The following is a 12,573-nucleotide window of genomic DNA, read 5'->3' as shown; positions in this document are numbered from 1 at the left end:
ACCTGCTGCACCACAATACTGGCCCCTATTTGTTTACATAGTGTATGAACTTATTGTTTGTGAAATCAGTGACTCAACTGGCTGAAGTGGTCAGAGCATCCTTTCTGAAGGAGGCAAGTCTTGCCATGGAGCTTGGCAATTCTTGAGTCAAGTTGTTTGCAAGAATGGGTGGGGCATCACCAGCAGGGGGCCCAAATCCTGGAAGTGAACCCAGACAGGCAGTCAGGTGACCTACCATGCTACCTGGAAAGGCTTCTGGATCTGCTGAGACTTATGGGTGACCCCCTAGACTTCTGTTCGGTTTCCCCACAACAGCTTCCAGAAAAATGAATAAACCAAAAGAGATGAGATGCTTAATTTATTTCTCAACTCAGCCCACTGATCAAAAACTGAAGTTCTGTACCTGGCCAGATCCCAGAAAGTCAAGTCAAAGTGCCCAGGCCAGGGACCAATTCAGACTTCAGCAGTAGGCCAGGGCCAGGCTCGATCAAGGTCAGTACTCAAGGTTCATGTATGTTCTCAGTTCCCGCTCCCAGGCTCTGTCCCGTTCCTCTTGCCTTCGCTCCTCCCTCCGGCTCAGTGTAGCCACCCGAGGGCCTCTCACCCTTCCGGCCACAGCCCGGGTATCTCGAGCTGGGAAGTGTGTGACTCGGGGCTGGGGTGGTGATCTGTAGCCTAATCCTTCCTGGTCCCTCTTGAGGACAGTGGGGATGGGGTTGGCTCGGCCCTCACCTCGGGGTCCCAGCCCCATTCCTGGCTCCCAGCCTCCCCGCAATAGCAGCTGGAAACCTGGGCTGGTGGTGGGCACCCCAAGGCCAACGTTGGGGGACTGACAATCCTTAGACAATGACAGCAGGTGAGCAGTAGATGTGCGGTGGTTGGAGTCTTGGAAACGGGCATCACAGGTCTCACAGTACTGGGGAGAAGAGGCGTGGGACCTGCAGAAAAAAGAAAAAGGGTTAAAAGCAAGGGAAACAAAAAGGGGTAGAGATGGGGCAGGGTATTTTATTGAAGCCCCAGAGGGGTAAGACAGAATCTTTCCGGCTTTTCTAAGGAAAAAATTGCCTTCCTCCCTATGGAGCAGTGAGGGACCCAGCTGGTTGCAAGAAGAGATGGTTATCTAGGCCTCACAAGTTTCTAGCAAGGGAGGAATAATCCTGGTTAGTTAATATTTATATACTGCATATTGCGAGGCATACACTGTTCCAGCACTTCACACAGATTTCTAGCATTTCCCATGTGTTAACCCATTGAATCCTAACCATAACCCTGTGAAAAGGGTGCTGTTATTACCCTGTTTCTCAGACAAGAAAACTAAGAGGTGGCATTTGAACATTAGATTACTTGCAAGTAAGTGAAATCAGGATTTAAATCCAGGAAACTCAGGGCTGGTGCTGTGGCACAGAAGGTAAAGCCACTGCCTGCAGTGCTGGCTTCCCATATGGGCACCGGTTCGAGTTCCAGATGCTCCATTTCTGATCCAGCTCTCTGCTATGGCCTGGGAAAGCAGTAGAAGACGGCCCAAGTCCTTGGGCCTCTGCACCTTCGTGGGAGACCCAGAAGATGCTCCTGGTTCTTGGCTTTGGATCGGCCTAGCTCCAGCTGCTGCGGCAGCTGGTAGACCTCTCTCTCACTGTGTAACTCTGACTTTCAAATAAATAAATAAATCTTTAAATTAAATATAGGCCGGCGCCGCGGCTCACTAGGCTAATCCTCCGCCTACAGCGCTGGAACCCCAGGTTCTAGTCCCGGTTGGGGCACCAGATTTTGTTCCGGTTGCTCCTCTTCCAGTCCAGCTCTCTGCTGTGGCCCGGGAAGGCAGTGGAGGATGGCCCAAGTGCTTGGGCTCTGCACTCACATGGGAGACCAGGAGGAAGCACCCGGCTCCTGGCTTCGGATTGGTGCAGCACGCCGGCCGTAGCGGCCATTTGGGGGGTGAACCAATGGAAGGAAGACCTTTCTCTCTGTCTCTGTCTCTGTCTCTCTCACTGTCTAACTCTGCCTGTCAAAAAAATAAATAAATAAAATAAAATAAAAATGAAAAAATAAAAGAAATCCAGGAACTCATGCTTATAAGCACTCTACTACACTACCATATCAACCTACATTGGAGGATGCAGAGACCCCTTCAATTCTTTTCTGGGGCCTCTGCTGTGGAGCAGCTAGAAGGGGCAGAGCAAACAGAAAGTGGGTATGGGCCTCTCACCGGTTCTCTGGGCTCCTTGTCTCTCCATGGCTCTCTCTGACCACGCGAGCCACCTCGGAGAAGCCGGCTTCTTCGGCCAGCTGAGCAGCATCCCTGCCACTCAGCTCACAGACGCCCACCCAGGCAGCCCCACGGCCCAGGAGATAGCGCACAGCAGCCTCCTGGCCCGCCCGGGCAGCACACATCAGGGGAGTCCACCAGAAGGCATCCCGGGCGTTGATATTCCCTCCAGCTCCCCCTGCCTCATGGGGTTCCAACAGCTTTCGCAGTTCTGCCAGGTTTCCCTCCTGGGCTGCCCTCAGGATCCGCTGGGTCATCTTGTCCTCGGCCTCAGGGGATCTCCACTGTCCATGTCTTTCCGGTGCTCCTGCAGACCCTGTTTCTGCTGCTGTCTCCCTCATAGTTCTTCTCCTCTTCCTCTTTCTTTCCTGTGCAGGCTCAGGTTGAGGTGCCTTGGGCTCAAGGGCACTGCTGTCATCCCTGACGAGGGCCTCGTAGAAAGCTCTGGCAGTAGCCCCATCCAGGGCGGCCTCTGGCTCTTCAGGCTGTGACTGCTGCTGCTGCTGCCCATCCTTCCAGAGGTCACTGGGGTCAGTAGCTGGGGTGAATGAGATGAGGGAGGGCTTGAACATAGCCTTTCCAAGAACTGAGAGAATGAGGCTGGGCCAGGGGAGGATGAGACAGACAAATCAACTTCCTAGTGGCCCTTGCAGTGGCCACAGCCACCTCCAGGGACCTGTGGGCAACAGGAAAAACAGCCTTAAAATCAAAACCATCTTCGCCCCTCCAAAACTGACCCTACAATCTAGGACGTGACACCCTAAGGGCACTAGGTCTCAGATGAAAACACAGAACACTACGATAACACACTTTGCCTACTGTTAAAGGTTAATAACGAAAACTCCCAGGCAGTCATCCTGAGGTCTTAGTTCCACCTTCCCCCAACAACAAATATTAGCCCCTCTCCAATACCACTTTCCTATCCCGTAAGACACACCATCACGAAAAATCAGCCTGGCCCTTTAAATCTTCCTGGATCCTACTTTGGGGTTTCCTCATCCCAAAGGAAGCCGAGAAGTCATGACGCTTCTCGGGAAGACTTCAAGACTTCGGGACGGTGCAGTCTGGGTTGCTTCCATACTGCAAAATGGCGCTATTCTAATCAAAAGCGTTGGCACAATCAAATAGCCACACAGCACAAGCACGCATGCATAGCAACAACCAAACAGCACCCCGCCTCACCTGGGCGCACAGGCGTGCGCAAAGTGCCGGGTCCGGATTCCCGCCCTGGAACCTTCTCAACAGCTTATGCCCAGGGCCTCACGTGCCCCTTTGGCGCGAGGACCCGGGACGATCCGTCGGTTGGGTGGGGGGGTCCTGCTTTTACATAACGCCCCCACAATGCCCTTCGCCTCCCTCAACGTGGCCCCCACTCCAAGCTCATTTTCTGAACCTGGGAAGCCAGCTTCTGGCTTAAGAAAGTGCCTGAGACGGAGGGAAACCTGTGGAAGGCCGAGAAGTTGTGAAATGAAATAACGCCACACTACCCCCTCACCATTACTCGGAGCAGGTTCGAAGGGCACGCGTAGAGCCCTCAGCTGAAGACCCCATTCAAGCCCTGGGAGGAAATGGAGAAGTGCAAGGGGACGAGCAGCAGGATGGCCGGCGCCGCCTCAGGTTAGCGCACCGGGCCGTCCTGGTTGTCAATAACGCTCAACTCAGGACAGACACACCCGACCCAGGTCCCTCAGCACGGAGCCCGTTCGTACCTCCCACCTCAGAAGGCCCGAGCTCAGGGTAAAACGTGGGGCTCTCCTGTGCAAGGCCGTGCCCGACTTGATAAGAACTAGGAGGGTTGGCCAGGGCTCACTGAGGGTCCCCGAGGGCAACGTCTGCGACCCGACTCGCCTCGCTTCTTCCCCCGCCCCCTCTTGGCCCCTCAGTCCAGTGAGCATACGACTCTATTTCCCAGGCTCCTGGCCCCGAACGCCTTACTTGGCTTCCGCTTCCGGTGGCGCCTCGCTGTGCCCCGCCCCCGAGCCGCGTCCTCGGGGGCCTCGCGACACGAGGGTCGTGAGTGAGCTGTCCTGGGATTCGTAGTTCGCTTTTCCCTCGCTTCGCCGGTCTCTCGCCCTAGCGGACTCCATCTCCCAGCGTCCACCGCGGCTCTCGCCCCTCGGCGCTTGCGCGTTGCCCTCTTCCCCACCCTCCCCGATTTCCACTCCCCCCACCCGACTTCGCCTGCCGCGGTCGGGTCCGCGGCCTTCGCTGTAGCGGTCGCCGTCGTTCTTTGGAAGCAGCTGTTCCCCTCCCCCACCCCGGTCCCGCTCCCCGTCCAGCTGGTGAGTGTGAAGTGGTTGCCCCGCGGAGTTCCCGGTCCCTAGGAGCGGCACATGGGGTCTCCCCGCCTTGAGGTGGGGGCGAGGAAGGAAGTGACCCGGTCCGTAACCGTGGGAGGGAAGGGTGGCCGGAGAGCGGGAGGCAGGCTGTGGGGACTCCGTGAAAGAGTACCTGGCGGTGCCCGCCCCTCGCCCCGGGTCGTGAGAAAAGGAGGTGTCGGTCGTTGCTTGGCAAAGATAAACTTCTAATTCTTGGGGAAGGGTGCCGGAGCCCTGCGGTGGTAGGGAGCCCGAGCCGAGGACTCTGCCAGAGTTGACACAGGCGAGAGGGGTCTGGCCATCGGGGGCGCGGGGGATGTAGGTAGGGACTGCTGGGTCGGTACTTGTGGGCTCCTGCCAAGGAATTTCTAAGTTCATTCAGAGAAAAGGGGCCGAGGTGTAAATAACAAGAGCTAGAGAAGCCTGTCCCAAAGGCTGGGATCCTTTAAAAAAAAAAAAAAAAAAAAGGGTGGCCCCAAATTCTTCCATGGCTGAAAGACAGAGTGTGGGAGGAGGGAAGGTGCCAGAGCCGGGGAGGGAGAGCTTGGACTTGACTCCTGTTTCCAGCTGACGTGAAGATGAGCAGCTCGGAGGAAGTGTCCTGGATTTCCTGGTTTTGTGGGCTCCGTGGCAATGAATTCTTCTGTGAAGTGAGTGCTTTTCGTTCTTCCTACTCGCTGGTTCCATGCGTTCAGGTTGGGTATCTTCAGCTTTTGCACACTTTATCCCGTGGAAACTCCTTCCCGTGAAAGAAGGGGTCCCCTCAGTAACCCCCCACTAATCAGCGGCGATGTGGCAAGACTGGGGCCCAAGTCCCATTTCTGTCACACACCCCACCGCACCCCCAGGAGGATAACATTGAACTAGTCAGACCATCTTTTTTTTTTCTTTTTCTTTTTTAATTTTTTTATTGTACTTAAAGTATCTGAAGGTAGAGCAACAGAGAAAGTGAAGGATCTTCTGTCTACTGGTTTATGTCCCAAATTTCTACAACAGCTACTGCTACCAGCCAGGCTGAAGTAAAGATCCCAAAACTTACCTGGGTTTCCCATGTGGGTGGCAGGGACTCAAGTACTTGTGCCATCACCCTGCTACCTTCCAGGGTGTGTGTTAGCAAGAAGCTGGAATTGGAAGTGGAGTTGGGACTTGAACCTGAGCATTCCAGTTTGGGATGTGGGTTATCTCTAACCATGTAGGAACCACCGTGCCAAGTGTCCTTTCTCCTTTGCTTTTTCATTACTAGAATGCTACTGGTAGTGCTTATCTCTGGGGGCTGTTAGGAGAATTGGAATACTGCACCTTAAAATGTTCTGTAACATGCAAAGCTCTGTGTTGACATAAGGAATTCTAACCACCTTCAGAAACCAAGCTGTTCAGCCTCCACCTTCCTCAGAGAGCAGCTGTTCCCTCAGGAGAGGACAGAACTGGTTCCTAGAGATGAGGAACAGGACTAGAGACGCGGGAGTCGAGTGTGTCTCTAAGGAGACTGCTGTGCTTGCTTGTCCTTGGAGGAGAGAAGCTGGAGCTTTCACGGGGGGGAGGGCGTGCGTGTGAACTCGGGACAGCGGCTGAAGTACTGACGCTGAGTTGGAGTAGGAAACAGGCAGACCAGACGCAGCCGTGTGGCCGACAAGGCGTTCGTTAGGTGACCTTGGCCAGCTCAGAAGCTGGGGGTCCCAGTAGGAGTTTTCCTCTTGACCTCCGTGTTCTACCAGGTGGATGAAGACTACATCCAGGACAAATTTAACCTTACCGGCCTCAATGAGCAGGTGCCTCACTATCGACAAGCTCTAGACATGATCTTGGACCTGGAACCTGGTGAGACACCCTCAAGGTTCATGGTGGGGGGGCTGTTTTTCTCTTCAAATTACCTCTTGAATTTACCTCTTGAATTTCTAAACTTCCTTTTGGTTCTCTGACACCCTTAACCTCAAAGTCCCAGCAGCATTTTTGCCCCCCTCCTTGAATTCTTGCCTAGTTTTGTGACTGATAGCACTTGCTGCCATACTTTCTGAATTTGTAGCTCAGCGCTCCTCCTTATGCGAGTTTCCTCGCGGGTCTTGTTTACTGCCTCTTTGCCTGCCTTGCACCCTCCAGTCTAGAGTTCCACCTTCTGTGTTGACATCTTTGTATTTACGTACTAAGGAAGGAGTTGGGAGGGAGAGAAGAGAGCAGAGGCTGAAGAGGTGTGGAGAGAAGGCTGGGCTTCCTTGGGTTGGTGGAAGGGGCAGAGACCCAGGTTAAATGCCCACGTGAGGACTGGGTGAAGCTCAAGGATGGGTGCTGGGCAAACTGGGCAGCCAACAGCCCTGGGGGTGGGCGGGGCACCTGGGAAAGCTGGAACGCCAGTGGTTGCATGTGGCTGGCCCATATTTCAGACGAAGAGCTGGAAGACAACCCCAACCAGAGCGACCTGATTGAGCAGGCGGCCGAGATGCTTTACGGATTGATCCATGCCCGCTACATCCTCACCAACCGAGGCATCGCCCAGATGGTGAGGCCTCTCTGCGCCTGCGTGACTCCTTGTGAGGCAGTAAGGGAAACAGGTTCCTACAGTGAGCAGTAATCTGGCAGCCCTGTCAAGGAGTCGAGCTGAGATGAGAAAAACCCAGAGTTTGGGCCGGGAAACTGAGTCCTCCCTGGACGTCCTGCTGAGGGGGTGTCTTCAGGGAGGGCGATGTGAGCTTGGTCAGAGTTGTGGACTGCTTCTTCCTCAGAGAACAGACGGCAAATGGCCCTGGATGTCATTAGCCTCCCTAACTGGGGGGAAAGTTGGTGGGCCCCTTTGATCTGCACAAGGACCTCCAAGAAGAGGGAGGAAATGTGGAGGACAGAGTTATGTGGGGGTCGCTGCTTATCCTCATACCCACCCACCAATCCCTTCCATTTTTTTCCCTTCAGTTGGAAAAGTACCAGCAGGGAGACTTTGGCTACTGTCCCCGTGTATACTGTGAGAACCAGCCAATGCTTCCTATCGGTGAGTATTGAAGAAGGGAGAGGGGGCACCATCTGGCAGTCCTCTGGGAAGGAGTTGGGCTCAGCAAGGCGGGAGCTGAGTTCTGGGGCAGGGGACTCGGCAGTGTCGCGGGTGCCTGGCCTGCTGAGTCTGGCTGTCTCCCAGGCCTGTCGGACATCCCAGGTGAGGCCATGGTGAAGCTCTACTGCCCCAAGTGCATGGACGTGTACACACCCAAGTCATCGAGGCACCATCACACGGATGGTGCCTACTTCGGCACTGGTTTCCCTCACATGCTCTTCATGGTGCATCCCGAGTACCGGCCCAAGCGACCCGCCAACCAGTTTGTGCCCAGGTGGGGAGCAGACAGAGTCACCATGTGTCAAAGGAAAGACTCAGAATCCCCCAGAGAGAAGGGTGGGCGGGGCCTGGCCCTGTCCTGTGGCCAGCTGCTCCAGAGCCAGGGCTTCTTCCTGCTGAGGGACTGTGGGAAAGTTAGTTGACAGCCTGTGTCTTAGCTTCCTTGTTCTTAGAGCAGGGATGATAGCAGCACCTGCCTGATAGTGTTTTTAGATATAGGAGTTGTTTAGAATGGTGCGTGGCACTCGAAGCACCATTTTAAACAGTAGCTGTTACTGTCCCCATGTCAGGTGCTTGACCTTTTGTTAGGTGATGGTCAGAGTTACAGATTGTCATTCATCTACTCTGGAGTGGGGAAGAAAAGTTCAGTTTTGAATTGAAACTAGTACTGATAGATTACTTGGAGAATTGATATCTTTTCAAGTACTTAGGCGTGAAGAAGTTTGGGAACCATTGCCCTTTAGCATCAAGCAGGCCTGTGGAAGAACTGTGGTAGGGAGGTGGGAATGCAGGCCACTGGCAGGGCCAGGATGGGGCTCACCTACTGCCTCTCTGACCTGTGCCCCACCCAGGCTCTACGGTTTCAAGATCCATCCGATGGCCTATCAGCTGCAGCTCCAAGCCGCCAGCAACTTCAAGAGCCCAGTCAAGACGATTCGCTGAGCCCCCACCCCACCTGTCCTTCAGTCTTTGACACCTCCATTCCTTTGCTGCCACCCTTTCAGGAACCTTCCTCTATGGTTTTTAGTTTAAATTAAAGGAGTCACTATTGTGGTGGGAATATGAAATAAAGTGGAAGAAAAGGCCATGAGCTGGTCTGCTGGTACTTGGTGTTGGGGAAGGGAGAGTGGTGGTGTGCTGGACCCCAGAGGCCCTCATAGCCCAGCCCACCCGCCCCGGGCTGAAAACCAGCCCAGGTTTGTGCCCACTGGATTTGGGTCATGTTTTCAGTGTAGAGCAGAGTGGAATTCTTAAGACTGAGTTTGGGGAAACACAAGATGAGAAAAGACCTAGAAAAAGGAGGTGTTGAAGACTAGAGCAATGTTCTCTTTGGGTACTGTGGTTGCCTTTTACTGTAAAGGAGCTCAATCAGTAATATTTCAGTTTTGATTTTAAAGTTCTGTAATAAACAACCTCACATGGTAGGGAGAGGAGGGAGGTGTAGAGAATTGCTGCTTGTGGTGTCGGTGCGCCCTCTGCTGGTGAGCTGAGACATGGTGCTCATCTGAGAAGGATGGGACCTTCATTCCCCAGCCAGTTTCTCTTGTGGAGGGGGGACCAGCCTTATTGTGTGGAGAAGACAGCAGGTGGCGCCAGAGAAACGCTAATCCTTGGACCCTAGAGGAGATGGGGAGTAGCTCTTTAAGGACAAAGTAGACAAGTGGGTAAAGACACAGGTGGTGCCCAGATTTTTCCCCTGTGTAGGCCGCTGTTCCCACAAACAGGCCTTGTGGGCAGGACATTCTGTCTTCACTGCCAAGTCAGTAACTTCCTGTCCCTGCCTCAGGACTATAACTGCATCTGCCGCTCAGACAGCTTGTCAAAACCACCTGCAGCTCAGGATCCAGGAGCATGGTCACAGGAAACTGGGCTTTCGGGGCATTCCTCAGGAGCTGCTCCTGTCCCCAGAATTCCTTGATGAGGGTCCATACCCTTGTAGGTGTGCTGATCATGGTGGGCTTCGTGGTGGGAAAGCGTAAGTGGGGCCCACGACAGGGAGCCCAGAAAGGGGGTGGAGGTGGGGCTGTGGATGCCCAGGCTTCCTGCCAGGCAGAGGACTTGAAGTGAGCCTGTGTTCCTGTCCCTCCTTCCTGCTACTTCCCAGCTCCTGTTCCTGAAGTGCGGACCTGCCACTTGTGCCTCGTAGAAGATCCCACTGTAGGATGCATTTCAGGCTCAGGGAAGTGCACCATAAGCACCTCATCCCTGTGCATGGTGATCACCATCCATAGTTGTGAGTAAAGTCCCAAGAAGGGGCTCCTGGGGAGACCGTCCATGGCTTGCTCTCCTGTCACAGATGAGGGCTTCTGGGGTCTGAAGTATAAGAGAGGAAGATCTTGGTGGGAAGGGTTTGTGTTTAGGGGGTTAGCTGAGCTCATTACCCGACCTGTTCCGAAGGAGTCCAGGCTAGAAATCGGGTATGACTAAGGAATGGGGTCAGTGGCAGGGGTGCCAGGTTCGATGACTGGGAGGCTGTTAGCAGGGTTATTAGCTGTCCCTTCTCCTCCAGATGGCAAGACTCGCTTCAACATCCGTGGCTGTGGACAGCACAATTCCTACCGCTGCAAAGAACTCCGCAGCACCTATATAACAGATTACTGGTACCAGGTCCAGTGCTGTCAGTATGATTACTGCAATTCCTGGTCCAGCCCCCAGCTTCAGAGCTCCCTGGCCGAGCCCCACGGCAGGCTCATGCCCCTGTCTGACTTGCAGATCCAGCAGTTCTACCAGGCCTTGAACCTTTCACTGCCTCAATCTCGCTTTCATGCTGTGAAGGAGCCTGAAGGCCTGGACCCCCTGGCCACCCTGCGCCAGAACCTGGGCCTATCCACTGCTGAACTGCGCCACATCTACTTGTTCTTAAACAGTTCGGGACTTCTGGTTCTTCCCGGTGCTGGACCCTGATAGCCCCTTCTCAGATCCTGTTGTCCAGCATGTCTCCCTCACACCCCCAGCTCCCTGCACTGCTCTCTCTCAGGACACTCGTGTTCTCTGGTCACGGTGATCCCTTAGGCTTCCCTCCTTCAGATTTCCGGTGTCTATACTTTGATTCTTTTCCTCTCCTGAGCCCTAGTGGTGTTCTTTTTTCCAGACAAGAATCTCAAGGATGGGGTCTTCCCAGGCTGGCCAGAGAAAGACACAATCTTTTCTTTCATCCCTTTGTCATCATCTGAAAGTCCATCATCTTCCCCCTCCTCTCTCAATCTTATTACCTGCCGTTTCAACTCAGATCTAGCTCTGTCTCTAAGATCCAGTGCCAGACTGAACTTGAAGCAAGAAGGATGAGGGGTAGATGCCTGTAGATTCCTTGACTGCGGTCTGGTGTCCCTGCCTCACTGTCTCCACCTCCTGGTTTCCTTTTGCCTTCTGTCTTTTATCACAGTCTCTGGCTGCCTCAGCCCCATCTTACCTCACCAAGCTCATCACCCACACCCATGGGCACCTCATGAGAGGAGACAGGGTGCTCTTCTGTGCCCCATATCACTTGTTCCTCCACAATAAACTGGGCCTGGGCTAAATCTGTGTCACATTGTTTATGGGTTCTGGTTCAGGTGTGGGCAGGTGGAGACAGGTTAGAGAAGGTTAATTAAGTGTGGGATTGAGCCCTACCCACTCCACTCAGCTTTTGTGGCCTCTTGTTCTGTCTCGAAGAGCCAACATTCTACCCAACCCTCTGCTCAGCTAGAGGTGAAAGCAGCCTACAGTACCTAAAAAGTTTAGCCCAGTTGATGCCATTTTTTTTTAAAGATTTATTTTATTTATTTGGAAGAGTTAGAGAGGTAGAGACAGAGAGGTCTTCCACCCACTGGTTCACTCCCCAAATGTCCACAACAGCTGGAGCTGCGCTGATCTGAAGGCAGGAGCCAGGAGCTTCTTCCAGGTCTCCCACATGGGTGCAGGGGCCCAAGGAGTTGGGCCATTTTCCACTGCTATCCCAGGCCATAGCAGAGAGCTGGATCAGAAGAGCAGCCGGGACTGGAACTGGCGCCCATATAGGATGCCAGCACTTCAGGCCAGGGCTTTAACTCACTGTGCCGCAGCGCTGGCCCCAACCATGTTTTATCACCTACAAGAAAAGAAAAACTATTTTCAAACCAGGAAGATTTAGGAACCTATCACGTTCCCGAATCACGTGGTGCTGAGACATGAACTTCTGTCTTTTTAAGGATCTTGCGATTAGAAACCCTCTGTTCTGATTGAAGAAGGAGGTGCAAAGAGTATTGATGGGGCTATAATAGTTGGCTCTTCATTTTTTTTTCTTAAATATTTATTTATTTATTTGAAAGAGTTACACAGAGAAGAAGAGACAAAGAGGTTTTCCATCCGCTGGTTTACTCCCCAATTGGCCACAAGGGCTGGAGCTGTGCTGATCCGAAGCCAGGAGCTTCCTCCAGGTCTTCCCACATGGGTGCAGGGACCCAAGGACCAGGTTTTTTTTTGTTTTTTTTTTTTGAGAAAGGTCTTCCTTCTGTTGGCTCATCCCCCAAATGACCGCTACAGCCAGCGTGCTGCACCGATCCGAAGCCAGGAACCAGGCGCTTCCTCCTGGTCTCCCATGCGAGTACAGGGCCCAAGCACTTGGGCCATCCTCCACTGCCTTCCCGGGCCACAGCAGAGAGCTGGACTGGAAAAGGAGCAACCGGGACAGAACCCGGCACCCCAAAAGGGACTAGGACCCGGGGTGCCGGTGCCACAAGCGGAGGATTAGCCTAGTGAGCTGCGGTGCCAGCCAGGACCAGGGTATCTTTTACTGCTTTCCCAGGCCACAGCAGAGAGCTAGATTGGAAGTGGAGCAACTGGGACTCGAACTGGTGCCCATATGGGATGCGGGCACTGCAGGCGGCTGCTTTTCCCACCATGTCACGGTGCTGGGTCCGGCTCTTCATTTTAATATTTTACTTTTAAAAAATTAGAAACACGTACACGAAGGAGTAATGGAAACAACCCTTTCT

At 53.7% G+C, this 12,573-nt stretch overlaps 3 protein-coding genes across 6 annotated transcripts; 2 read left to right on the top strand and 1 right to left on the bottom strand.

The window, feature by feature from the left end:
* Window positions 1-345: 345 nt before the first annotated feature.
* GPANK1 (G-patch domain and ankyrin repeats 1) lies at window positions 346-4,319 on the bottom strand. Of its 4 annotated transcripts, none has more exons than XM_070074245.1 (4): window positions 4,202-4,319; window positions 3,449-3,708; window positions 2,207-2,942; window positions 346-938 (listed from the first exon to the last, which is right to left on the bottom strand). In XM_070074245.1, the coding sequence occupies exons 3-4, from the start codon at window positions 2,836-2,838 to the stop codon at window positions 494-496; spliced, it is 1,077 nt and encodes a 358-aa protein (XP_069930346.1). In that variant the 5' UTR covers window positions 2,839-2,942; window positions 3,449-3,708; window positions 4,202-4,319; the 3' UTR covers window positions 346-493. The 4 variants fall into 4 exon arrangements, with proteins under 4 accessions (XP_069930346.1, XP_069930345.1, XP_008260802.2 ...); XM_070074244.1 differs by having other exon boundaries at window positions 3,976-4,214; XM_008262580.4 differs by lacking the exons at window positions 3,449-3,708; window positions 4,202-4,319 and adding an exon at window positions 3,976-4,194.
* Window positions 4,320-5,143: 824 nt separating this feature from the next.
* CSNK2B (casein kinase 2 beta) lies at window positions 5,144-8,563 on the top strand (the record flags this gene model as incomplete). The annotated part of the gene is given in 6 exon segments (NM_001160283.1): window positions 5,144-5,234; window positions 6,300-6,402; window positions 6,963-7,078; window positions 7,486-7,561; window positions 7,706-7,895; window positions 8,473-8,563. Coding segments are annotated over 6 exon segments (648 nt in total).
* A 773-nt stretch (window positions 8,564-9,336) lies between these two features.
* On the top strand, window positions 9,337-10,662 carry LY6G5B (lymphocyte antigen 6 family member G5B). Its single transcript, XM_002714309.5, has 3 exons — window positions 9,337-9,596; window positions 9,726-9,854; window positions 10,131-10,662. Exons 1-3 carry the CDS (start codon window positions 9,473-9,475, stop codon window positions 10,523-10,525), a joined length of 648 nt encoding a protein of 215 aa, XP_002714355.3. The 5' UTR covers window positions 9,337-9,472; the 3' UTR covers window positions 10,526-10,662.
* Window positions 10,663-12,573: the final 1,911 nt, after the last annotated feature.

Source organism: Oryctolagus cuniculus, chromosome 5 (assembly GCF_964237555.1).
Source record: "Oryctolagus cuniculus chromosome 5, mOryCun1.1, whole genome shotgun sequence".
Lineage (NCBI taxonomy): Eukaryota > Metazoa > Chordata > Mammalia > Lagomorpha > Leporidae > Oryctolagus > Oryctolagus cuniculus.
Note: the sequence above shows the minus strand (reverse complement) of the source record. Positions and strands in the feature narration are given on the sequence as shown.